This window comes from Onychomys torridus, chromosome 4 (genome assembly GCF_903995425.1).
Source record: "Onychomys torridus chromosome 4, mOncTor1.1, whole genome shotgun sequence".
Lineage (NCBI taxonomy): Eukaryota > Metazoa > Chordata > Mammalia > Rodentia > Cricetidae > Onychomys > Onychomys torridus.
This window is the reverse complement of record NC_050446.1, coordinates 68448554-68472210: the sequence shown is the minus strand read 5'-3', so window position 1 is coordinate 68472210 and position 23657 is coordinate 68448554. Positions and strand designations below refer to the sequence as shown.

The 23657-nt window shown below is 42.8% G+C and overlaps 1 protein-coding gene across 3 annotated transcripts in view; it reads right to left on the bottom strand.

The window, feature by feature from the left end:
- Positions 1-23657, bottom strand: part of C4H11orf49 (chromosome 4 C11orf49 homolog) — a 163529-nt gene that overhangs the window by 112628 nt on the left and 27244 nt on the right. For all 3 annotated transcript variants that reach the window (XM_036185254.1, XM_036185255.1, XM_036185253.1), the window contains exon 2: positions 18873-18975. In XM_036185254.1, the coding sequence (XP_036041147.1) occupies positions 18873-18975 (103 nt within the window). The remainder of the gene's footprint in view (positions 1-18872; positions 18976-23657) is intronic.

Genomic DNA, 23657 nt, shown 5'->3' with positions numbered 1-23657 from the left:
GGAGAGAGAGCAGTCCCTGGGCTGTGGAGAGAGGTGGGACTGGAGATGTGATGGTGGTGAGGAACAGGCCAGTGTGTGAGTCCACAGTAATGCCTGGGCCTGGGCTGCCACTGCGGGCCATGTCTTGGTCTGAGGTCCTACTGCAGCCAGCATCTGTGGTGATGCCTGTGGCCCGTGTTATCATCAAAGGCTGTGTGGATATCCATGAAGCTATGGATATGTGGATACCCCCTGAAGCCATGTTGATGCCTGAGGTCCATGCTACCACCAGGGGCCATACTGATCTAAGTGGCCTGTGCTGACACCTGAGACCATGGTGACATCTGGGCCAGTGCTCCTGCTAGGGCCATGCCTGGGTCCATGGTCCTATCGAAGCTGGTGTCTGTGTTGATGTCCAAGGCCCATGTTACCACCAAAGGCCATGTGGATGTCCCTGGTTTGGGCTGCTGCCTGAAGCCATGTTGATGACCCAGGGCTGATGAGCTGGCCCCACCCTTCATCAGCCTTGGGAGAGTTGGAGAGTGAGATAGGTGGCCCTGCCCCTCATGGGGGGGGGGCACCTTCAGAGGCCTGGGCTGACCAACTCAGCTACCATCCAGGGCCCCAATATTTACCCCATCTATGAACTGCTGGAGTGGGGGAAAGGGCTGTAGAACCATAGCCACAGGCTCTCCAAGAAGAGTCTACTGAGTGTCCACTACTGATGATGGAGCAGGCTATCCGAGAGGAGTCTACTGAGTGTCCACTACTGATGATGGAGCAGGCTCTCCGAGAGGAGTCTACTGAGTGTCCACTACTGATGATGGAGCAGGCTCTCCGAGAGGAGTCTACTGAGTGTCCACTACTGATGATGTAGCAGACCAATCATTGCAATGAACATTTGCAAATAAAGTTGTTTGGGCAAAAGGGTATACTAGGTGACACACCAAAACTTCCAAACCAGGACGATCAAATATGTGATGGAGAGGTGGGCAAGATGGAGGAGCGTTGTGGTACAAGTATGGTGGAGCTGGAGACATGGCAGTTGTGCTTGGTATGAGAGAAGCTGTGCTCCACAGAGGAGCGGGTCGGTGTCCACAGTGGTCAGCAGGTTGGTTTTTTGTTTTTTCATTTTCATTTTTGTTTTTATTTTCTTTTGTGGGGGAGGTTACAAGGGTGAAGGACAGATATGGAGGGACTGGGAAATGAGTGGGATTGGGGTGCATGATATGAAATTCCCAAAGAATCAATACAAAATTACATTAAAAAGTGTGGAGGAACTGTCATTTACAAAGTAATATAAGTATTAATCATAAAATATGAAATGTATTTTTATTTTTGAGACAGGGTCCTATGGTGTTCCCCAGGCTGGCCTTCAAATCACAGTAATTCTCCTGCCTCTGCCTTCTATATGCAGACATTACAGCTATGATCTGTAACACCTTGCTTTTGAAGTAGCTTGTAATGAGATGGTAAAATATTCTTAAAATATTTCATGTGGGGGAGGGCTGTTGAGACAGCTCTGTAAGTAAAGGGACTTGCTTGTCACCAAGCCTGATGACTGAGTTTGATTCCCAAGATCCACACTGGAGAGAGAACTGACCCCTGCAAGTTGTCTTCTGACTTCCACACGTATATGCCCTCATTCAAATAAATAAATGTAATAAAAACGTAAATATTTGGGGGGCTAAATAGTACATTTTTCATATATTTCAAATCTCTTCAAGATATACCATTGTTTATCTGGAATGGTGTAAACGTTTTAACAAAAGCTAACTTGTTGGCTAAGGGAGTTTGGATGCACCCCAACAGTTACATTGACATTTAGTTATCATACCACACCAGAAAGAGGTGGACAGTCGAGGGTTAATTAGGTCATGAGGCTCTGCTCTCATGATAGATTCAAGCATTGTCACGAAGTGGGTGAGTCAGTGAAAAGAGAGCAAATTCAGCTTTTCCTCTCGGCTAGTCTCACACTCTCAAGTTCTCAGCAGTGTGGAGTCTCCTTTGTTACGATGCAGCAAAACGCCCCCAGTGTGTACGGCCCTAAATCCTTGACTTACCAGCCTCTAGAACAGTGGTTCTCAACCTTGGGTCGTGACCCCTTTTAGGGTCAAATAACCTTTTCACAGGGGTTGCCTAAGACCATTGGAAAACACAGATATTTACATTACAATTCATAACAGTAGCAGAATTCCAGTTATGAAGTAGCAATGAAAATAATGTTATGGTTGGGGTCACCACAATAGGAGGAACTGTGTTGAAGGGTCGCAGCTTTAGGAAGGTTGAGAACCTCTGCTCTAGAACCAGAAGCCAAATAACTCCTCCTACTGTTTAGTTCTCATTTCCCCAGTCATCAGGATTCTGATGGGGCAGCAAGACCAGAGGAAGCAGAGAGGACGAGGCAGGATAAAGGACTGACTGACTGATGGGGTGACCAGAAAGGACAGAGGCACCTGTGTGCTGCCTTCACCTACGCAGCTCATGAAGCTTAGAAGATGTCACTGAGTTCCTAACCTAGTTTCTCTGGCAGGAGAGCTTTTCTCATCCCAGAAAAGACTTGTGGAGACAGAGAGGATTAAAAAAAATAATATTGTTAAGAAGTGAGGTTGCTGGGCTTGCAAGTTTTCTAGCCGGGATCCCTTTATCTTTCCTGAGAGCCCCCCAGATCTCTTTTATTCTAGGTCAGTAATTTAACACTCAGCTCTCAATTCAAAGCCTGTAATGACCTTGCTGTGCTGAATTATTAGTCCAGGATATAGAAAAAGAAAGAGAGAGAGGGGAAAAAACCTCTAAAAACAACAGAGGCCTTTTGATCAGAGTACCAAACTGCAGCTCGCTGTAACTCAAGCTGTCCATTCTTATATGGCAGGAATTAAGGACTCCCCCTGCCAGGCAGGACCCTATTAAAAGACAATAGCTGTTTGAAAAGGGTAAGCAAGTTGATATGGATATAATAGGCCACATATGGGGGCCCCTTTCTACTCTGAAATAAAGCTCCTTCTTACAGTTGAGAACTGGGAAATCCAGGATTCAGTAAACAGGAGGAGGTAAAACAGAAGAGGGTGGGCAGCCGTGCAGAAATGCTTGAAGGTGCTTCAGAAAAAGAAAGAAACAAAGCAAAGAACAAAGAAAGAAAGAACCCAGAAGAGTTCTTTGGATGAGATGAGCATCCATCCATCACTGAGGATGGAGGCTTTCAGAACAGCCAGGTGCTCTTGGTCCACAAGAGCCTTTAGGGCCAATGATGACAAGAACTGGCCAGAATCAATATAGCAGTTAGTTTCTCTAATTGGTCAACAACAAAAAACCCCACCAACAAAGCAGTAATCTCTTAGCAGAAATGATGCGGCCTCCCAAGAGCAGCCCTTAACCTGGCTAACCTAATGTGGCACCATAGTGCATTACCACCTACTGGCGCTTGCTGTTTCTTGGATGACACTTTTCATAGAAAGCCTGCAAAACAAAGATAGCACACCCCACAGAGTTGCCTGTAAATCACATCCCTCCTAAGAGAGCGGTAACCACAGGACACAGAATGCCATACTCTGTTAGCTAGCCCATGTTTGCCTGTCTATTGCCCCAAATACTCATCCCATTAGTGAGTGAAGCTTTTGAAGGATCTTTAATACACATCAGAATTTCCCAAACACTGTTTTAGCTATCTCTAAAATCCTGTAAGCATGATACAAAATAAGAAATGATTAAGAGTGATTGAAGGCAATTAAACACATTAATCTGGTTATTTATAACTAAAGCCTGAATCCTCAAATTCCTCCATGAAAATATCAGAGGGATATTTTTTTCTTTCCTCCATTATGTTTTGTCACATGCCAAATAGATGGTCTTCCAGTTCCCATCCATGGAATTAATGGGTTAGCTGATGGGATTATAACTAAAGACAAATGCAGGATCTCCAGTGCTTGGTGATCGAATGTCCAAGAGAATACAAAGCTTATCTTTAGCAAATAAAGGTTTTGTCCTTCAAAGAGAGGAGCTGGACTTCTTTTTTTGTTTGTTTGGTTTTTTTGTTTTTTTTCAGGACAGGGTTTCTCTGTGTAGTTTTGGTGCCTGTCCTGGATCTCACTCTGTAGACCAGGCTAGCCTTGAACTCCAGAGATATACTTGCTCTGCCTCCAAGTGCTGGGATTAAAGGCGTGCGCCACCACCACCCGGCAAGGATCTGGGCCGTCCTAGACCCAGAAGAACAGGAGTGAAGCATCCTTTGTACTGGAGTATAGTAGCTTCAGTATACAGAAAGGGAAAGCGGCCTAGAACACTGGCTGGCCGCTGTATCTGTAAAATACAATCTGCTACAGCTGCCCTCTGACCACGATTTCCACTGCTCCCCCAAGCAAAGTATAACTCCATCTCTCAATCTGACTGCATTCTGCATGAACCCCAACTCAGTGATCTTATCAGGAACATCAAGCCCAGAACTGTGTTGGGAGAGGAAGGATGTGAAGGGATGTGGCAGAGGGAGGATGGGAAGAGGGGAAAATAGGAGGAAAAGGCAAATATCATGTGTTCTCTTTCATATGGGGAGCCTAGATGTGTGTGTGTGCGTGTGTGTGTGTGTGTGTGTGTGTGTGTGTGTGTGTGTGTGACATGAAATTAAAAAGAAAAGGCTTTGGGAGAAGGAAAGGGAGCAATATGAGCATAAGACAATAGGCTATGAAAATACCATAAAGAAAGCTGTTATTTTGTATATCTACTTTAAAAAACTAATAAAAAATAAAGTCCTGGTTTAGATGAAGTTCCTTTGTCATACTTTCTTGGTTTAGTTCTTCATTATAGTTCATATCATCATTCCATTGTGAGTAATGGCAAAATAAAAGAGAGAAGTTGCTGGCCATCATATCTAACACATATGATACTGGGAGAGGATAACTACAAAAGATTTCCAATTTAAAAAAAAAAAAAAAAAGGGAAAGACTAAGGATATAGCTTGGTGGTAGAACATCTGTCTAGCATGTTAAAAAAAATTGTGTCTGTTGTATGAGTACATACACACGCACATGCACATATTTAAAGTCAAGTGTGTTGGCACAATCCTAGGATCTCAGCAGCTGGGAGGTGGGCAGGAGAATCAGTAGTCTAGGCTGTCTTAAACATGTAGTAAGTTTAAGGCCAAGCTGAGTTACATTCGATCCTGTTTCAAAAAATGGAAACAGACAAACAAATAAAAAACACCAAAGTAGTAACAACAAAAACCCACGCTTAAGTAGTTTGGCTTCAAGCAGGCAGAATTTAGGTATTCAAATACTGATTATAAAATGATCAAAGGTGGGTATAAGGGCCAGGCCAGTCTGATCAGCAGTGGAGTCCTTTCTCCTGGTCACTAACTGGTTGGACTTTGTGTATGTGACACAAAACAGCCCAATAAGTGTCAATCCCAGGCCGAGTTGTTCGAACTGGGAAGAGTCTATTTTTCCATTATCATCCTATTCTCAGAACATAAGCCCCAAATTGCTAGTGGCCATCTGGAGGATAAAACAAGAAAATGGGAGAGAAGCAGATGTAGATTGAGAGGGATGCCACTTTAGTAGCTGAATTGCGCCTGTTAGGGTCAAGGTAGTGTCTATCATGGGCTGTTTATCTTATCCCTTCGGCCTGAAATCCCCACTTCTTCCTTTTTTTTTTTTTTTTTTGGAGCTGAAGATCGAAACCAGGGCCTTTTGCTAGGCAAGCGCTCTACCACTGAGCTAAATCCCCAACCCCCAAAATCCCCATTTCTAAATGCCCCTCTTCTGGTCTAAAGACTCACATTCCTGTCTTCCCTTCATCTATCTTTCTATCTGCCACTGACCTCTTCTCTGCAATTCTTACCATCTGGTACAGTTCTCAGATTCATAAGAAAAATGCAATGAAATATTTGAGAGACTTACAGAAATAGTAATTTTGGGGAAAACTGTAGCTAATAAATGATTCAAATTTCTAAAATAAGCTTCAACTTCACTTCTGCTACCACTCAAGAATCCGTTTCATTATGTTCACTTTTTCTTTGTTGCAAATATCTCAATATTATATTATGAAGCATTGGGGGTTGTATTTTTACCAGTACTCTAGCAGCCATTAAGCTGGTAGAATCCCATCCAGGGAAACTGACTAGATGCTATTTCCTGAAAACTTCTGATACTTAAGAGTGTTTCATCTTTGTTGGCAATTCTCAAAATTTTCCTAGGAATCACATGAAGCTTGTGAGAAAAAAGATTTTACCAGGAAAGGCATTAGCCAGCCATCAAATTCCAAACATTTTATGTATATAAGAGTAACACTTTGTGGTAATTTGAACATAATTGGCCCCCATAAGTGCATAGGGAATGGTACTATTTGGAGATGTGGCTTTGTTGGAGTAGGTATGGCTTTGGAAGAAGTGTATCCCTGTGGAAACAGGTTTTTAAAGTCTTGTATATGTTCAAACAACACTCATATCTCAGACCACTTCCTGTTGCCTGCAGATCAAGATGTATTAACTCTCAGCTCCTTCTCCAGCACCATGTCTGCTTGACACCACCATGTCCCACCATGACGATAATAGACTAAACTCTGAAACTGTAAGCCACTCCATTGAATGTCTTCCTTTATAAGCATTTGCTGTGGAATGTTCTGTATGCTGTGAATATGTATTGCTCTGATTGGTTGATAAATAAAACACTGATTGGCCAGTAGCCAGGCAGAAAGTATAGGCGGGATAAGAGACAAGGATAATTTGGGGAAGAGGAAGGCTGAGCAGGAGATGCCAGCCTGCCATCCAGGAAGCAGCATGTAATGGCATACAGGTAAAGCCATATGGCAACATATAGAGTGCTGGTAAAAATACAACCCCCAATGCTGGCTTTGAAATCACTATCCTCCTGCCTCAGATTCCTGAATGGTAGAATTACAAACATGAGGCACCAGCTTAAGTGGAAATGATTGAACTAAAGAACTTAACAACAAAACTAAGCTTGGGAGGTGGGCTTAATAGCATTTAGATACAAATGAGAAAAGAATTAATGAACTAGAAAATAAACTATGCAAAATAGAACCTAAAAGACAAAATTAAGGAAAATGTAGAAAAATACGTGAGAGACAGAGGACATCATGAAGAGTTCTAACATTTGGGTAATTCGAATCCCAGAAGAAGCAGGATAGAGAGAAAAGGAAGTAAATCCGAATAGCTCCTATCTGAAGATTCACTGATACTAAACAATCAAGCTGTGCCAACAAGAGGACTTCGGGAGCAAAGTCTCTTGCTGCCAGGCCTGACAACCCGAGCTCAGTCCAGGAACTCACACTGTGAAGGGAGAGAATTACTCCCTCTAGTTGTCTTTGGACCTCTGCACGTGCATAGTGGAACTCGTGCCTGTGTGAGCAGGCACACACATACACACAAAGTAAATACATGAAAAACTAAAGCAAGGCGTCAAACTACAAGGTTAAGAAGCACTAAACACCAAATCGTTGAAATATATTTTTAAAAAGCAATCCTATTCAGAGTATATCAAAAGTGCCTAAACCCAAAGATTAAGAGGAAATATCCAGAACATAGCCAGAGATAACTCTAAGGAGCAAAATAAGGTGCAGCCCCCACCAGAATAGTGAAAACCTGCCTCAGCTGAATGTACCAGGCTCGCTGATTCCCATGGGGAACCTTGCCTTGGTGGAGGTGGGAATGAGGGGTGGGTTGGGGGTGAGGGTTAGGAGGTGGGAGGAGGGAGGAAGGGGGAATTTGTGGTTGGCACTCATTGTGGTAAAATGAGTAGAAAAATCTCTTAATAAAAAAGGAGAAAAACGTAAAAAAGAAAGGCTCCTCGATAGTGCCCTACTTAACTACTCTTACTTAACTAAGAGCCGTTCTTCCTCACTTTCAATTCCTAGCACACTAGTCTACATAATTTAATGCTACTGCAGAAGATCTGATGTGTGCTGCAGTTGTCTGTTCCTCTGTAAGCATTATCCTGTGTACAGCTCTCTACAGGCCCAGTCCCACAGATACAGAGCACACATGATGCTCTGTCACAGTACTGACTGTATGGCAAAGGAATGAAGAAAACGTTTAGTCAGGAAAATGTGAAAGAAACAGTGTTTAGGGATCAGACCTGTATGGTTTACAGTTCTAAACATCACACTGGACTAAGAAAAACACTCTTAACAAGGTGGTTTTGACATCAAATTTCCCATAGTATCTCTTTTTCCTTATATCAAGTTAGCGGATGGATGTGCAGGGCAATCTAAACATAGTAGTACTTAGTTAAACCCTCTTGACAGGGCATGTGTATTACATATTAGGTGAAGTATGAGAGTGTGCAGATAAATAATTACTCACACACATGTAAACTACAGCTTCGTGGTGTAAATAGATTCCCCCTGTGTGGAACTGCCCTGTAGAATGCGCTCTCTGGGCTCTGCGGTTTCTCGATACATTCCAACTGCTCAGAGGCTCGAGGGTGGCTGCCAGCATGAGGAGCAATGGCCTCAGTGGAGAAGGCCTGCTTTTCATTACCCTCAACACATCCCAGCTAGAGCAGAGAGGAGAAACCATCCAAGCTGGGACTCAGGTCTCCCGGTACACCTTGATACTTTTTCATCTTAAGAGGGAGAGGAAATTGGATGTAGACAGTGAAGATAAGTGAAGTACAAGGAGGAAGAGAGGGAAGGAAAGAAAGAAGGAGGGAGGGAGGGAAGGAGGGAGGGAAAGAGGGAGGGAGGGAAAGAGGGAGGGAGGGAAGAAGAGACAGAGAAGAGAGAGAGACAAGAGAGAGAAAGCAAGCAAGCAAGCAAGAAGGGGCTAGAGAGATGGCTCAGTAGCTAAGAGCACTGGATGTTCTTCCAGAGGACCCAGGTTCAATTCCCAGCACCCACATGGCAGCTCACAATTGTCTGTGATTCCAGTTCTAGGGGATCTGACACCTTCACACAGACACAACAACAATGCACAAGAAAGGTAAAATTAAGTAAAGCATTTAAAGAGAGAGAGAAAGAAAGAAAAGCTTTGCTAGGCAATTATCTGAATGAACAATCAAATGGGTAACACTAAGTGGATCATCAGCTGTTTGGATCTCCCAAAAGCTACACAAATGTAGGGTGAGGAAGAAGCATGATAAAAACACGAGATAACAGAGTTCTCAATCTTGAGATCAATTCAGTTTTGATGCCATTAAAGAGTGAGAAGAGGAAGATTATGACTTTCCAAGAAATAACAAAGCAGAAGAAGCAAATTGCAGCTAGTCCAGAAGGCACACACCAAAAGCTAACTGGATATGGCTAGATACTTCATGTGTTATTTGACTTGGCTATATCCCGTGAGACAGGTATTATCATTCCTGGTGATAATCTAGACCTGGAAAAACACACCAGAGACATTAACCAATATTTTTCTGTTGATGGCACTTAATGACAAGGCAATGCGGCCAGGCATGATCATGAGGCACACCTGTAATCCCAGCACCTGGGAGGCAAAGGCAGGAAGCTTGCTGCAAGTTCCAGGCTAGCTTGGTCTACATATTAAGGTCCAGGCTAGCCTGGTCTACATAGCAAGGTCCAGGCTAGCCAGGGCTACATAGTGAAGCCCTACCTCAGAAAGGGAAAAAAAGACAGTGGGAGGAATTCAAAGCTCTTTCTGTAACCGCTATGATCGTGTAGGAAACAATGTTTCCTCTAAACTGCTCTCATCTCTGCTCCAGAGCCCCAGAACTCAGCAACCTTGGAATCTGCTCTCCTAAAATAAATTCACACGCTTTTTCTGAAAAGACAGCATCCACATCTGATGTTCAAAGAAAGGAATCACAGCTCCAGCCTCGGGAGAAATAGGTGGACTCTGACCGCGATGGGTCCCGAGAAACAATTTGTTTGGGGTAGGTTCTTGGCTACAGAAGCACCTGCTGTGGGCTGGGAGCTGAGAAATGAGCAAATGCTCTGGTAACTCCCTGGTTATTAAAGAGCTGCTTACAGGGTCTGACTGTGATTCTTTTCCTGTTCTGCTGCCAAGCCGCCCCCCACCCACCCACCAGAGAGCTTTGAGAATTCTGGGGAAATTATGGAGGCAATTAAAAGCTCAGAAGAATTTAAATTGCTCTGTTGATAAAGTCACATTTGTTAACTTCTGATGGGCTATTTTATGTTATTAATAGTACAGCAGATTTGTGTGCTCATATTTGTGTGTCTACTTGATTACCAGAGGGTATTCTGGGAATCAGCAGAGTTGTGGTGGACTGGGAAGATGAGGGCCTGGACTAAGTAAGGGTCCTTTAAATCATATATAGATTGCAAAAAAATCAAGTTATTTCTCTAAGGAGGAATATCTGAGTGTGAAGAATTATACCTAAGTTTTATAGCAGCTATTTGCAAGAGCAGCTCCCATGAAAACAACCATTATTAGTGGTCTTAGGAGAACTTCATTTCCTTCTACTGGTTTCCTGGCAGTTGAGTGACTCTTTCCTTGGGAAAGGGAGAGGTGAGGAGGTAGAAGGGTCTTTCTTGACAGGAAAATGGGACCAGTTACTACTTCTGTAACCTTTGACTCTGACCTCTCAATGAGGACCAGTAAGCTGTGAGATCACTCCCTCGGTTAGCAGGTCGTGTTGCTTGCTCATGGCTTCCTGTACTGGTAACATGGCGGGCTGAAGAAGGGTGGGCTTCCACAATAGGCAGTCCCTGCATCCTCTGTGACTCTGGATCTTTCCGCGGTCCCTGCATCCTCCATGACTCTGGATCTTTCCTCGGTCCCTGTATCCTCTGTGACTCCGGATCTTTCCGTGGCAAACAGAATCTTGTGACACGTAACTCACTGGAGTGTTTCTGCTACAGCACACCAGAGAAGAACCACAAGCCCCTGGAGTTCACAAATGGCACTTTAACAGAAGTGACTGCATTGCTTTAACTGAAGACAAAATCTATTACTAGCAATTCTGAGTCTCTGAGAATCCATCTGCTGACAATGAGAAATGGGCAATTTTCAGTTACAATGTGTCAACTCTAGCTAAGAACTGAACTACGGAAAAAAGGCAGGAGGGGGCTGGCTCTTGGAAGAAGCACTACCCCTTTTGAAGAAGCCTATAATAGGATTAGTCACCATTACTTCACCACACCACATTTTGACTTAATTTAACAACAATAAGTGGAGAAATCATGGGGCAGAAATGGCCCAGAGATGTCTGAAGTCCATCCTGATTCAAAGCCATGAGCTGCAAGTCTCTGATGTGTTTCCTGTTGCCCAGGTCTCTGTGCCTCTGCTACCACAGGCACAGGACAAATCAAAACAGCATCACTTACATGGGAGATGCTGGGTATGTCTGAAAAATCAGACAATTTTAGAAATGTAAGTTTTTGCCCTGATTTTTCTAGACTGTTCATAGGTCTTGGAGTACTTGTCTTATAAAAGAAGAAACAATCCATGTTTATTACGTCATGTGTATGGTGCCTGGCAGTGCCCATGGAGGCCCAAAGAAGGAGTTAGGTACCAATGGACTGCTGTTACAGATAGTTGTGAGCTGCTATGTGGTGGCTGGGAACTGGGCCCAGGCCCTCTGCAAGAGCAGTAAGTGCTCTCCAGCCCTTGCATTCTGTACTTCTAACCATGGATTGTTTTTATTACAATGATATATTCAGGGGTTTATGAATATGTACTACTAGGATTTTTTTTCCCTCTATGAGTGAGTGAATTAATAAGATTCACATTTCATGGATTTAGTCTAATCAGGACAATAAAGAAGGAATTTGATGCTGCAACTTTTATGACAGTAATCCAAAAAAGCATTCAACTTCCCAATTGAATTCTGGTGCTTACTATGTCTTAGAATGAAATTGTTGTTCATGTCTTAAAATCTGATAAAGAAAATCTCCCACTTCCACATTTATACTACATGAAAGATAACACAAATAATTTCTTTGACTGCTTTATTACTTATCAAATGTGAGTAAGGCACGGGGGAGGCCACCACCCTTTGTTAAGACAGCCAGCCCATTAGTGCATGGGCCTTGGCTTGTTCCCTGAACAGCCATTGCCAAGAACACAGAAGCACAAAAACTAAAATAAAATTATCTTTCCTGGCACAGGCAGAGCAGGTAATCAAGGAAGACAAAGAGAAGGGGAGTTACCCTGTGAACTATGTTATTGACTCTTGATGAGATAGTTCTCAGTGTCTTCTCTTCCAAGAGTCTTCAAGGCATCCTATAAATCATATTACCCTGGTTACTTTCTTGTTATTTATCTCATTACAGTTGTCAGCTGTATATCCTTCAGAATGTTACTTTTATGTATCTGAATTTCCAAATGTGTGAAATGAGAATAATATTGATACCCTCCCTCATAAGTATGAGGAAATTAAATGACAGAGTGTGTGAGCACACTGCTTAGCACACCGTGTTCACCAATTACAGCTCTTACCATCATCAGTTAAAACATGCTGTCCATAAGGGTATGCACCTTGTCTTTTTCCTGATATAGACTGTGGTGGTTTGAATGTAATTTCCCCCATAATCTCATAGGGAGTGGCACTATTAGGAGGCGTGGCTTTGTTGGAGTGGGTGTGATCTTGCTGGAGGAAGTGTGTCACTGTTGTGACAGGCTTTGCAGTCTCTTTTGCTCCAGCTTCTCTCAGTGTGACAGACAGTTTGACTTCTGTTGCCTGCAAGATGTAAGACTTTCAGCTACTCCAGTACTACATCAGCACCATATCTGCCTGCACGCCTCCATGCTCCCTGTCATGATGATAACAGACTGAACCTTGGAAACTGTAAGCCGCCACCCCAATTAATTATTTTCTTTGTTAAGAGTTGCTGTGGTCATGGTGTATTTTCACAGCAATAAAAACCCCAACTAAGACAGAAGTTGTTACCAGGGACTAGAGTATTGCTGTGGCAGGCCTCTTGTGACTGGAGGAATTTAGACTTTGGTACTTGGGGTTTGGAAAGTAGTGGAATGCTTTACGCACTGCTTAATGGTCCTACTAGCAGGAGCATGGAAGACAGAGGTGCTAAGAGTTATTTGAACCATGGGGGACTCACTCAAGATGTTACAGAGGAGACGAAATTTAGTCTGTTGCCCAGAGATCATTCTTGTGATATTTTGGTGAAGAAAGTGGCCGCCTTTTGCCCTTATTCAAAGAGTCTGCCTGAGGCTAAAGTGAAGAATTTTGGATTAATTCCATTGGCAAAAGCAATCTCAAAACAGCCTAGTATAGACTCTGTCGTGAGGTTACTAGTGGTAACTCTGATGAAGATATATAACGAAAAGGAGCAATCTGAGCAGGGTAAACGACAAAATGAAAATTCTGAGGAGAAAAAGAGCACCAGGAAGTGGAATAGAGTTAAATTCTGTGTCCAAGGGATAAACAGAAATGTAATGAGCCAGACGTGGTGGCACACGCCTGTAATCCCAGCACTCAGGAGGCAGAGGCAGGCAGATCTCTGTGAGTTCAAGGCCAGTCTGGTCTACAGCCAAGCTTAGGCAGTGAAGGACAGAAAGCTGGTGAAGATGTAATTCAACAAGGGGGCCATGTTCCAGCCCCAGCAAGCAGCAGATTTGGCAGCTTCCAACACGTGGTTCTGACTTTAGAGTTAAGGATAGAAGAAAGGAGTGACGGAATAAAGCCACTGAGGGCAGGCATGTGTCAGGGGTGTCCCTGAATGGAGGCCTAGTAGAGAGGATGTTGTGTGAAGCTGTGAAGCTGAAGTCTGGATTGCCTTGGAGAACCCACGATGTTAGAGATGCCAGAGTTGTGGGACACCTGCCGAGGAGAGCTGCTAACAGGGAATGGAACCAGTCCAAGAGAAAGAAATGTGTTGCAGCCAACAACGCTAAATGGAGTTGGAGATAGAGAGCGTTTTGACATTAGACATGGAGATGCAGAGTTTGGAGTTTGCCTAGCTGGTTTTGGGGGAAAAATGAAATAAAATGGGTATTTAAGTAAATGCTGACTTGTGATTTTATCTTTAAGATAAACCTCTCTCAGAGCTGGAGAGATGGCTCAGCAGTGGAGAGCATTTGTTGCTCCTGCAGTGGACCTGGGTTCTTCCAGCAGCAGCACCCACAAGGTGGCTCACAACCATCTACAGTTCCTGTTCTAGGGGATCCAGTGTCCTTCTGTGACCTCTGCAGGCACCAGGCACATATACAGTATATACATACATGCAGACAAAACACCCATTCACATAAAAAATAAATAAATAAATCTAAAAAAATTAATAAACTATCAATGAAGGTAGTCTATGTACTTCTTTCCCTTGCAACCAAACCAATCACAATCTAAATTTGATAAAAACTGAAAATGACCATAATAACAAACAAAACAAAGTGAAACAAAAAGACCTTCTGGCCCAATGACCAAGACCACAGAGTGTTGCTCTTTTCCATATTAGGATGTGGAGGTCAGGCTCTCTGATGCCGCAGAGCTGTAACTATCAATTAACCATGGAGGAATGGTCCCTAATCCTGATAGCAATTCTCAAATTTCAGTCTGTTTTTTTCTCTCCTCATTATTTCCAATGTCTTAAAAGTGACGGTTCTCATTTTATCCTTACCACAAGAACCTGGTCACACTGCTGCGGTCTCTAAGTCACAGCCACCTCACCTCATTTCCTTGGACACATGTCTTCAGAGAGCATAACCCAGGGCTGACCTGGTCTATTCTTAGAGAAACATCGCCATATGAATTCCTTTCGCCCTTCCTGTTTAGAGGACAACATCCAGAGGTAGACATTGCACACAGCACAGAAGAAGACCCTTTGGGGTGCACCTTCCTGCTTTCAAGCTCTCGAGGGCTCAGCCTCAGAGCCACAAATGGTGCTGGGCAGCCACTGTTTTACAGTTTATTAAGATTTGCTGGGATACCCACCCTGAGAATGTAATGTTAGAATCCAGCTGCTGATCAGGCCACAGTACACTCAGCCCTTCCCTCCCACAGATTCCCACAAGGCACCCTCCTCAGACAATGATCTCTGAGTCCCTAAAAGACTCCAGGTGCCAAAATCTCACACCTGGGGAAATGAGCTTACATCAAAGGGAGTACTGGTTGTTACACATTCTGTTCCCATCCATTTCCCTGCATCCTGCATGGGGATCAGAGAACCAGGCTACAGGCTTGTGCTGTAAAGCCAACCACCTTCAGAAAGGTGAAAGAAGAGACGCCCACTTCTGCCCCGTGGGCCCTGACCACCCTTCTCAGAGCCCCTGCCGTGCTCTGTCTCTGATGGTGGAGTCTGGACTCTCCTCAGAGCCCCTGCCGTGCTCTGTCTCTGATGGTGGAGTCTGGACTCTCCTCAGAACCCCTGCTGTGCTCTCTGTCTGTCTATGGAGTTAATAACTCTTTTGATAAACTCCATGTCCCCAACAATCTACCTCAGTGTTCCTCTCAAACCCCTCATTCAAGACCTTTCACTTATGGACTTGTTTGAAAACATGAACTCTCAAGAGTGACATCACAGGCGAGAGAACACAGCAGCAGAAAGACCTACGAGAAACCCCTGTCACTCACCATGTGAAAGAGCACAGACGTGAGATAGAGTGTACAGCTCACATGCTTTTTAGAAAGTTGGCAAAAGTTGGCTGGGCAACAGTGGCACATGTCTTTGATCCCAGCACTAGGGAGACAAAAGCAGTCAGATGTCTGTGAGTTTGAGGCCAGCCTGGTCTACAGAGGGAGTTCCAGGACAGCCAGGGATACACAGAGAAAGCCTGTCTTGAAAAACAACAACAAAAAGTCATACTTACTGTCATTTAAAGACAGCTGGAATTGAGCTCCTTGAATGCCAATGCTAGATACTTAAATTTCAAAGAAATGAGGTTACCAGAAAGGCTACAGCATAGCCTTGGATGATGTAGTTCCCAGGGAGAATTCAAGAGTTGTACAGACAATAAGAGGTTTAAAAACATAAATGATGAAGACTTCCTGTAACAGGAGGCAGGAAAGTAGCTTGGAGGCAGTAGAGAACGGGAGACTTGGGAATATTGCAGACAATGCTTGATTTCTCTTTTTTCTTTTTTAAAGATTTATTTATTTATTATGTATACAGTGTCCTGTTTGCATGTATCCCTGCAGGCCAGAAGAGGGCACCAGGTCTCATTACAGATGGTTGTGAGCCACAATATGGGTGCCGGGAATTGAACTCAGGACCTCTGGAAGAAGAGCCAGTGTTCTTAACCTCTGAGCCATCTCTCCAGCCCCCCAATGCTTGATTTCTTAACTCTGACGGTTATTAGCTTTTAACTTGAAGCTTTTTTTGAAGCTTTAATTGAGGAGCCCCCATCAGTAAAACAGGGGTAACAATCACATCCAGTTCAAAGAATTGTAACAGAGAGGCACAGTGTAAGTTTAAGAACTGCCCACTATGTCATAATTATTAGTGGTAGTATGTAAAGCTTTGTTAAACTCATCTCAAAGACAAGGCTATTTCAGCCTAGTGTTCAGAAATCTGCTTAGGTTAGCCAACAGAGAACAGCCTCTTGAGAGAGTGGTGCTCTTTCCTCGTGAATCACTGCATGAGAACACTTTCTCCAGTAAGTCACATTCACACAGCAAAGCCAGAAGCTCCCACCATTTGGGTCTACTTTCCAATCTGCCAGGGCTTTAAGTCCTTTTTTTTTTCTCTTAAATGTCTTCATAGCTTTGATGCTGATTCACTTTTCACATATCAAAATAATCAGAATAATTACCTTGAGCCAGAGTTGTACAAGTGTCAGATATGTGCTGTCTACCTACCTGACAGAAATTGTAGTTTTCTGAGAACGAGAAAAAGCTCACTTGGCAACTAGATTTCTCACAGTATTATGACAAAAAAAAAAAAAAAAAAAATCTTGATTTTTTTTCAACAGAGTATTAGTAGATTAAATTAAAAAAAAAAAAAAAAAAAACAACTTTAAAACCTATCAAGAATTAACAGCATACTGGCGCTCTAGAACTCAGGATCACTCACACAGGCCAGCACAGTTTTGAAGTACTTGACACACTGTGTATTTCTTAAGGAGAAGAATATAGAGCTTTACTCTCGGAAAACAGTATAAGAGGATTAGGAGGAAGAGTAGTGGACGAGTATGCCATAGCTCAGAATGCAGTTACTGACGCAAGGCATGTTTACCAACACTTTTACCAACATCCTTACATGCTAGTGCACACAACACCATGCTGGGAAAACAAAGCTGGAAGGAAATGAGGCCTATCCACAAGAAGCCAGCAAAGCAGTGGGGAGACTTTCAAGGGAGATGGGGGCAAGTGAATGGAAGAAGGCCGGAAGAGCATTTCCCCAGAAGAGTCGTATTTCACTTGGCAAAGAGCTGCCAAAGTGCTGATACAGATTAAATGGCCTAGAAACTCGACCCTTATCGGTTCTGTGAAGGCAAACATGGCTATGCAATCTCAGGCTTTATTCTCTGCCCACCTTGTTCTCATGCAGTCCACAGCATGAGAACAAGTCAGTCCCCTGCCTCTACTTTGTCCTCCTGTGGAAGACCGAGTGAAGAGACTAGCTCTCTTCTCAAGAAACTTGTTTATCCCCCCTCCCCAAACTTAAAAATCCCAATGGATAAAAACATCTAGATTTTAAGTCTGGGAAAGTGGTTCATTGGTAACATGCTTACTTAATATAAGTAAGACACCAGGTTCTATCTACAGTACCATATACAGAGAAAGAAAGGAAGGAAGGAATGGAGGGAAGGAGGGAAGGAGGGGGGGAGAGAGACAGGGAGAGAGGGAGAGAGAGGGGAGGGGGGAGGCAGGGAGGCAGGGAGGAAGTGAGAAAAATGAAGAAAAAAAAAGAAATCTACATTTCATCAATTTTATTTCCGAGAACTCTATCATAGCAGAAGAGTTAGGGAGACTCAAATATTCCTTTAATTACAACCCATGATGGTCAGGCTGTTAGGACAGCTGTCTGGTGTCCAAGAGCCTCTGGAGAGCTGATAGTGGAAAAAGACACTTTTGTATTCAAGGAAGATGGACTTCAGTTCTGAATTGCCTTAAAAGGAAGCTGGCAGAGATTAACTCCCCCCATTCTTGGAATGTTCCAAAAACACAGAAAAATTATATACAGGGTATATTTGTAATAATACTAATAAACATAAAAATAACCAGTAAAAATAATACTGTTTTGTGTTTCTTTAGCATAACCTTTCATAAAGATTAAAATGTTTTAAAGTGATTAGCTTAAAAACCATTTGATAATATTCTCAAAATAGTAATCATGTTGACTTTTAAACACTCAAGGTACTTTACAATGAAGTATGACCTTTCAAAAATATATTCCCATTAAGCAGTTAGTACAAGATCCTGTGAAAAGGAAGTGCACAGGTACACCATCCAAAGCAAGTCCACAAGAAAGAACAGCTACAAAAATGATCACCAAATAAACGAGATCAGAGTGAGTGTTGTGACTAACGGGGAAAGTTAAAGTTGTCAGAGGGATGGGACTGGAGAGCTGGCTGGCTCAGTGACTAAGAGCAGAGGCCTGTTGATCCTAGCACCTACATGGTGATTCCAGATTCACAACCGTCCGTAATTCCAGTTCCAGGGAGTCAGAGGCCTTCTTCTGGCCTCTGTGGGCACCAGGCATGCACATGGTACACAGATACACATGTAGACAAAACACGCATACACATAAAATTTAAAAATAAATTAACCTTAAAAGGGAAAACTGGTAAACAAAAGTCACAGGGAACCTAAAGAAACACACCTAATGGATCAAGAAATCACTACAGTCCTGACTATTCACTAGACACACCATTGAACCAAGCAGCTGCGCCAAAGCTGTTCTTGTTCCTACTCATGCTGGGCAGCCTTCAGCCTACCTACCCAGCCAGGAGTCACTGCTACCACGTCACCACCACTGGCCTATGTATTATCACTGGTTCATGTATCCTGCCTGCTTCCAAGTACCTCCTTTGGGCCTGCCCAGTTAGCAAAGCATCATGTACTCACTATTCAGTGAAGAAGCGGGCAATGCCATACTGGCTAATGTCCTCCCTGTTCTCCAGCAGCTGGCACACTGCATCCTCCATGTACGTAAGGACATGTCGCTGAGCTGCAATCAGAAAAAAGAAAGGAAAATGGGAGAGATTAAAACAACAGAGTTCTCCCAATCCCAATGAGAAGGCATGTAAGTCAAGGTGTTATCCCTGTCCTGGGAGAGTGGAATAGAAGAGAGATGCAGCTTGCTGGCCATAACTGAACTATGATCCCAAAGGGTGAAAGACCTGACCAGCTCTCAGCACCAGCCCCCGTTCTTGTTTTCAATAACCAAGAGCGTCAGCCCCTCTTTCCTGCAGGTTCTTTCCTTCCATCCTCTCCCATCTGTGCATGAACAAAATATATCCCAGGAAATGGATGGTCTGATTCTAAAGAAATTTCAGATCTCTAATTTTAAAAAGTCACTGGGAAAGGTTAAGGAACATGAAAATTTCAGTGTTGTTATAGATGTACATCATTAACCTTGGGAAACAGCAAGAACTTATGAGATATACACAACCTGCATTTGTTGTTACTAGGAAATGTGTGAATTAATCACAAACTTGTCAATATAAGTTTGACATAGAAAGACAAATATCAAAGGGGTTTTGAGGGACTGAGGTAAGTATCAAAGGTGAGTGGGACACAGGGGTGGAGAAGGGAGGGTGGGCATGATCGATGCATGAGGTATATATGTATCTGGAAAGGTCACAGTAAAATCAATTAATTTGTACAATATTAACAATAATTGCCAGGCAGTGGTGGTACACGCCTTTAATCCCAGCACTTGGGAGGCAGAGCCAGGTGGATCTCCCTGAGTTTGAGGCCAGCCTGGTCTACAGAGCAAGATCCAGGACAGGCACCAAAACCACACAGAGAAATTTGTTTTTGTCAAAAACACAGTCTTGTAAAGAGAGATATAGCTAGACAGAGAGATAGAGAGGTAAAGAGATTGATTTGTTTATTTTTTTGAGATATGATCTCAGTATATAGCCTTGGCTGGTCTGGAATCACCGTGTAGACTAGGCTGGCCTTGAACTCAGAGCGACAAGACAAACCTTGATCTGAATCTCAGCTTCTCTTACTCTGCCTGCCTCTGCCTCCCTCTCAAGTGTTGGGAATGAGGGATTGTGCTTCTGTGCCCATGTAATAGTATATTGAATTTAGAAAGACCTGGGTTTGAGTACTTACCTTTTGAGCTACCTTTTATAGCTTAATTTTGAATAGTTACTTAATTTACACTTGTTTTGGGCTTGATCAAGTGTACAGAGCAATGTAACTGAATTCTATATTAGACAAACAGAAAAGGGATAAAAAGAAGGAAGATGCTTGTAAGCCATTCTTGAGAATAAAGCTGCAAAATAATACAAATCCTAACACTGTTCTCGAAATACTAATCATCCTAATCAAGTATTAAAGTGAGAAGAAAACCATAGCCGGACTAACATTCAAACACAGCCACGTTTCCACTGCTGTATTCCTCCTTTCTGCTACCCACGGAACACTGACCTTACAAAACCCTTCCTTCCTCGGGCTCTCTGGCCTTTGATGGCTTACCTGCTCCTAAGGCTAGAACAAGAATTCAGTATGCCCTCCCCGTTTTGATAGTAGAAATGAAAGAACTTCTACTTAGAAGCAAATCCTGCTGCTTCTCCTCCCTAGCTCCAGGGACTAAAAGTCAGTGGGAGTGTTTTTATAGTAGTTAGAGTCAAAGTATTTTCATCCTGGGGCAAAAAAGGCGATTTTTTTTTTTTTTTTAAATAGACTGGCGAGGGTGGGGTTGTACCTGTCTGACATTTATCATCCAGGCAGACACTTAGTTTACTATATTACAAATAACACCTACATTTTTGAGCCTCTACCAACTTACTGAACAATGTGCCAGATAACGTACTAACTGTTCGAATGCATTATTTTATTTAATACTGGCAACAATCTTATGGTAAGTATTAGTGTTCTTCTATCTTACAGTTGGAGTAGCCAAGACTTAAAGAATTAAAGCAATTTGCTCAAGATCATCACACAGCTAGCAGTAAGAGAAACTGAGATTCAGATCAAGGTTTGTCTTGTCCAAGCATCCATGCTCTTCACAAAATGCCTCATCATTAACACTTTACAATCAGCCACGGAAGTGAAAGTTATCTCCATGTTACCCAGAACATAAGACCTGAGGGAAGCAAAATCATCTGAGGGATGTGATGCCGTCCGGTGCATATAAACTAGGGGCACACATGTATGCACATGAGTGTCACGTGTGTGAGCACCTTTCTGCCCTGTCTCTGCCTGCACACCGACAGCGCCTGTGTGAAGTCAGGACTTGTCTCCAAATTTCCAAGAACCACTCACTCACTACAAAGTGTTCACCCCACCCTTTGCAGGTCACAAAGTGGAACTAGAAAGCACTGGTGTTTTCTTTAATCTGAGCTAAGGGTAGGAGTTAAAAAGAGCCACAGAGAAGGAGGGAAAGGCTCCTCTGTGGGAATTCCAACCAGCCGAGCAGAGCAAGCGTGAAGCTCTCTCTAATTGCTCTTCCTGTTTCCTCACCTGCAGCTCTTATCAGTCTCCTGCTCTCTGTGGTTAGGTGTGCCACCCAGCCCCGATGGCATCCTTACAGTTGATCAGACTTCAATGAGACTTAGTAAGTCCAAGGCTCCTGCCCGGCAATGAACGTGGAGAGTGCTGCTTTGTAAATGCAAAGGAATAGCTTTAATTTATGTGAGTGATTAAAGAATTCAAAGAGCACACCTGCACCCCCGGAGGGGAAAGATATCTGGGCACCTGAGCTGCCTTTTTGGAGAAGGAAAAGCATTTCAGTCTGTCTTTTCCTCTTCTGCTTTGCTGTGACTTCCACAAATCGATCAGGATCAAGTCGTCTAACACATACCAATAATGCTTCACTGTCCTGAAATCCCCATTAATGCCTAGTTGCAAAAGTCATGATCAGATAGTGTTGTCTGAGGTAGACATTTAAACCTTCATCATGCTCAAATGAAAAATCCAAGTAAAATGTAGTATAAGTAAACATTGCCTGATCCTTATGTGAACCCAGGGAGTGACGAAACTGTGGATCAGAAACTTCGTGGATCTGTTGACTTGGACTATGCAGATCACTCTACCTCTTTATACTGAAGTGGCTCCTGATTTACAGTGATTTGGACTAAAAATGTGTCCGATAAAAACCTACTTTAATACAGCACTCAGAAGAGGCAGGTGGATCTCTGTGAGTTCAAGGCCAGCCTGATCTACATTGTGAGTTCCAGGACAACCTGGACTATGTAGAGAGACTCTGTGTCAAAAAACAAACAACAAAAAGGGTTTTATATCTATAATAATTTACATAATCATATACCCATTTTAGCTATGGCTTTTAAACTTGTGGGAAGCATTCACTTATTAACTGCTAATTACTCAGAAGGCCCTAATTTACATGGGGAAAGTCCAAAATGGTTTCCTTTTACTCTCTTCCCAAACATAAATACCATCAAATTGCTAGCTGTTTATTTCACAATTAAATGATAAGGGAGCCCATTTGGAAATTCTTGCTTGAGGGGGTCTAGAATTTCCACCTACAACATGAGTTACACCATTTTCATTTTTAAATTATCATTTAAAACAGTCTCAACACTTGAATGAACAAGTCTTACCAGGAATATATTAATGAGTTACTAAACATGCTATCAATAAATGCAAGGGTCTGGCAGCGTGGGAAGAAGCAGAATGCATGAACACATATATTCTATCTTAAACCTGACTGCCTCCTCTCGTTCCAGAACTTTTTTGAAGTACATGTCATTCCTTGTGCTCTCAAGACTCAAATGCTGGGTAAGCACAAATAAATGTCTGTTAAATTAAATTCAAACTGTTCTTTAGGATGAGGAATCTAAGTCTGCTTAGTTACCAGCCTATCATGTAAACTGCTTATATGTCTCAAGTTCAATATCACTTATAAATTACTAACATCATCCTATATATGACCATGTGAAGTACAAACAAATAGCTAAATGGATTTACAAGCTACAGACTTCTAAGTTTATTATTTCCATCTTCTGTCTTTCTTGGTATTATCTGGGTCCTAGAACACAGTGTGTTCTGCTAAAGCATTTTATCATCTGCAAGAACATCTTTGATCTTAGCCCACACTAAACCAATTGCCCTTGACCAAAGGGGATGAGGAAATGAGAAAACGATCGCATTTAATTCCCATGCAGCTCAGTGAAGTAGGCAACAGTTCCTTTTGCAGCAGAGGGAGGTCAGGGAGCCATCTGAAGTCCATGTGACTGGCAGAGCTAGGATTCACACCTAGGTTTGACCCCAAAGCTTAAGTTCTCCCACTCGACTTCACTACCTCTCAAAAGCATAAAGCAAGTTGGTTTACTCCTATAATTCCAGCACTCTGGAGGCTGAGGCAAGAGTATTGTTACAAGTTCAAGACTAACCAGGGCTACACAGCAAGACTCTGTCTCAATGAAACAAGGTGGGAGGAGAAGAAAATAAGACCCCAAATCTTCCATGTGTCCCTTCTAACATGTACATTAGCTTTTCACTGTTAACACTAGGAAAGGTACGTATAGGGTAAATTAGACAGTTAAGTTATAAACTTCAATAAACACCTCTAGGCTTTTGTCTGTAGGTACAAATTCTACAGTCTAACTTGTTTATGAGCTCAAATGACACAGAGAAGATACAGACTAGTCAACGGGAGCTGAGCTCCCGATTTAAGAGGCAGACTTTCTTCATTGCTTTTCTGCTTTCCTTTGC